Genomic DNA, 4,169 nt, shown 5'->3' with positions numbered 1-4,169 from the left:
AGTAGATCTGTGTCTTCCAATTGAAGTCCTTTCAGTTTCACTTAGGTCACAAGTCACAAATCAAATAATAAATGAAAACTTTATTCTTGTTCTTGTTTTTTAAGAAAAAATAAATGAATCTGTCCTTCGATTTATATATATAGGGTTATATATAAAACTTATTTTTTTCGAATATTTAAGGACAACTGTTTTGTTTATATACCCTACCGCCTATTGTTACAGTATTATTGTTCCCATATATTTTTAAAAAAATATATATAAAAATTAAAATTGTATTATGGTACGAAATTGAAATAGTGGCACAATGATAATGTGTTTTAACTTAAATTCTTTTGATTTTTTAGTCTGTAGCCTAAAAAATATTCAAGAGGGAATCTCTTTTATTAGTATATGTCTGACTTTCCCCTGTAAATTCAAATTCCATGCCAATTGCAAGATATTGATATCAAGCTACATAGTTAATTATGGGCACGTTCATAACGTTCTTTTTTTTTTAGAGGTTAGACAGCATATTCCTCTTGATCATGTATTTTGTTATCTATATATATATATATATATATATATAATATACAAGGTACGGGGCATAAGCCACCAACCTAAAGGTTCCTTTTGATTAAAAATAAAATAAAATATGGTGTAATAAATAAGTAGTGAAAGATCGAAAAGTAAAACAAAAAAATCACTTACCCACAAAAATTGTTCTCCATTTGATTTAATGTCGGTGAGGAATTAATCTAACCTATATACATAGGAAGAAATCTTATCGATATTTGATTATGAATTCAGTAAAGTATTACTACTATATTACATTAATTCAAAGTTGTCATACGACACTAATAAACATTAAACTTTGAGTCCACCGTTATTTGACCCAACGTACAAATTTAGCAAAATGCATTAGTATATATATTTTTTGTCTGACTACATGTGTGCATATCAATGTACAATATAGTTTCACATATAAAGAAAATTCGATAGGACACGAGTATTATGACATAGGACACTATAATAATTACGCTCTATTAAGTTACCCCACAACTATAAATTAATTTGTCATCACATTCACAAAAACCCAAAAATAGTTTATGAATTATGGAACATTTTCAAATGTGGACCCTTCCTCGTACAACATTTCTCCATTATTTCCTCAACGTACAATTTCATGATAAATCTTGCACATATTTGCTTAACAAATTAGTTGGATTAACAAAATATTTTAGATAGTTATAGAAATATATAAGAACCATTAACGTGAATTAGTTAAGAGGAGAAACATAAAGAGAAGCATTTTTTACATTTAATATTGTTTTATATTTTTTTTTAATGGTATAATATATATAAAAGTTTTGGTTCAAAGCTAAGTTATTTTGTATCTTGAATCATCTTTCGTGTTCTTTAATTGTCAGTTCATTTTCATTCACTTTACCCTTTCACCAGGATCTCTCCATCAATTTATAATACGTCCCAAAACAATCGAAATCCTTAAACTAATAACTTGTTTGGAGGATCCAAATAAGTCAGTTGATGAACACTATGAAGATCCGTGACATTATTGTAAAGAAACTGTCATTTAAGATTGTGGTAAACGAAGATGATAAAAAAAAATAGTAACCTTAATTAATTTATAGAATGGGAAGAGAAAGTCGTTTTGGTAAAAATTTAGAAGAGTCAATGTTCCTTATTATTTATTGCACTTCGACCAAACAAATTTGAGAAGGTGTTAAGCTATGATTACCTATGATCTTGCAATAATGACAAGAAAATTTAATTGAAACAACAAATTTAGAGTATCAAGATGAGGTCAAAATATGTAGATGAATTTATAAAGAATTTAAGAGAATTTGTGATACAAATGAACCATCAAACAAAGATCATTACACGATTTTGAAGCAAGCTAAGTTTGGAATTGCATGATTGTCAAATTAAGCTAGGGGGGAGGGGGGGGGGTGTGGATACATGATTTAGTATTAGAATGAAAAATCCTAACGTTAATATATTTGCAATACTAGATTAGTTTGATATATTTTAGCAGTTTTCAAATACAGATAATTTTTTTACCGTTTAGATAACATACAAAGATGATAAGAGAGAATATAATATAATATAATATAATATAATACTCACTTCATTTCATATATCATATTACATACTTCACACTTGGAATACTTTCACATTCCACTATAAACTTGATCACCTTAAAAACACAAAAGTACACACGTAGATAATACAAAGACCATGCACCTAATTATATGAGTGGTCTCGAATTTTTTACCTCAATTTACTCCATAGGCAAATCTTCAAGAATAAAAATAAGGACTTGTAAAACTTGAAGTTTTATCAGTAGGATAAGACAAGCGAAATCAAAAGTTCAAGACCATTCACCTCTCAGGTCATTCGTGTAAATCACCCGCTAATTAAGTAGATTCCATAAATCATCTAGAGAAAATTCATCCCAACCACCATCACTTTGTCCTTGTTGCATGGAGTTGCCTCCATCATGTAACAAACTTGGTATTTTATCAATTTCATTGCTACATAGTTAATTATGGGCACGTTCATAACGTTCATTTTTTTTTTTAGAGAAGTTAGACATCATATTCCTCTTGCTCATGTATTTTGCTATATATATATATATATATATATTTAATATACAAGGTAGGGGGCATGCTTAAGCCACCAACCTAAAGGTTCCTTTTGATTAAAAATAAAATAAAATATGGTGTAATAAATAAGTAGTGAAAGATCGAAAAGTAAAACAAAAAAATCACTTACCCACAAAAATTGTTCTCCATTTGATTTAATGTCGGTGAGGAATTAATCTAACCTATATACATAGGAAGAAATCTTATCGATATTTGATTATGAATTCAGTAAAGTATTACTACTATATTACATTAATTCAAAGTTGTCATACGACACTAATAAACATTAAACTTTGAGTCCACCGTTATTTGACCCAACGTACAAATTTAGCAAAATGCATTAGTATATATATTTTTTGTCTGACTACATGTGTGCATATCAATGTACAATATAGTTTCACATATAAAGAAAATTCGATAGGACACGAGTATTATGACATAGGACACTATAATAATTACGCTCTATTAAGTTACCCCACAACTATAAATTAATTTGTCATCACATTCACAAAAACCCAAAAATAGTTTATGAATTATGGAACATTTTCAAATGTGGACCCTTCCTCGTACAACATTTCTCCATTATTTCCTCAACGTACAATTTCATGATAAATCTTGCACATATTTGCTTAACAAATTAGTTGGATTAACAAAATATTTTAGATAGTTATAGAAATATATAAGAACCATTAACGTGAATTAGTTAAGAGGAGAAACATAAAGAGAAGCATTTTTTACATTTAATATTGTTTTATATTTTTTTTTAATGGTATAATATATATAAAAGTTTTGGTTCAAAGCTAAGTTATTTTGTATCTTGAATCATCTTTCGTGTTCTTTAATTGTCAGTTCATTTTCATTCACTTTACCCTTTCACCAGGATCTCTCCATCAATTTATAATACGTCCCAAAACAATCGAAATCCTTAAACTAATAACTTGTTTGGAGGATCCAAATAAGTCAGTTGATGAACACTATGAAGATCCGTGACATTATTGTAAAGAAACTGTCATTTAAGATTGTGGTAAACGAAGATGATAAAAAAAAATAGTAACCTTAATTAATTTATAGAATGGGAAGAGAAAGTCGTTTTGGTAAAAATTTAGAAGAGTCAATGTTCCTTATTATTTATTGCACTTCGACCAAACAAATTTGAGAAGGTGTTAAGCTATGATTACCTATGATCTTGCAATAATGACAAGAAAATTTAATTGAAACAACAAATTTAGAGTATCAAGATGAGGTCAAAATATGTAGATGAATTTATAAAGAATTTAAGAGAATTTGTGATACAAATGAACCATCAAACAAAGATCATTACACGATTTTGAAGCAAGCTAAGTTTGGAATTGCATGATTGTCAAATTAAGCTAGGGGGGAGGGGGGGGGGTGTGGATACATGATTTAGTATTAGAATGAAAAATCCTAACGTTAATATATTTGCAATACTAGATTAGTTTGATATATTTTAGCAGTTTTCAAATACAGATAATTTTTTTACCGTTTAGATAACATACAAAGATGATA

General features: G+C 28.3%; 1 protein-coding gene across 2 annotated transcripts in view; it reads right to left on the bottom strand.

Moving 5' to 3' along the window:
* Positions 1-2,104: 2,104 nt before the first annotated feature.
* Positions 2,105-4,169, bottom strand: part of AN1 (transcription factor R2R3-MYB) — a 3,602-nt gene continuing 1,537 nt past the window's right edge. The window contains exon 4 of one of the 2 annotated variants that reach the window (XM_015304751.1): positions 2,105-2,524. In XM_015304751.1, the coding sequence (XP_015160237.1) occupies positions 2,411-2,524 (114 nt within the window). In that variant the 3' untranslated portion in view covers positions 2,105-2,410. The remainder of the gene's footprint in view (positions 2,525-4,169) is intronic. The other variant, XM_015304750.1, reaches the window with a different exon arrangement.

The sequence above is a fragment of the Solanum tuberosum genome, unplaced genomic scaffold (genome assembly GCF_000226075.1).
Source record: "Solanum tuberosum cultivar DM 1-3 516 R44 unplaced genomic scaffold, SolTub_3.0 scf00611, whole genome shotgun sequence".
Taxonomy (NCBI): domain Eukaryota; kingdom Viridiplantae; phylum Streptophyta; class Magnoliopsida; order Solanales; family Solanaceae; genus Solanum; species Solanum tuberosum.
The sequence above is the reverse complement of the archived record's forward strand: the minus strand, read 5'-3'. Positions and strand labels throughout refer to the sequence as shown.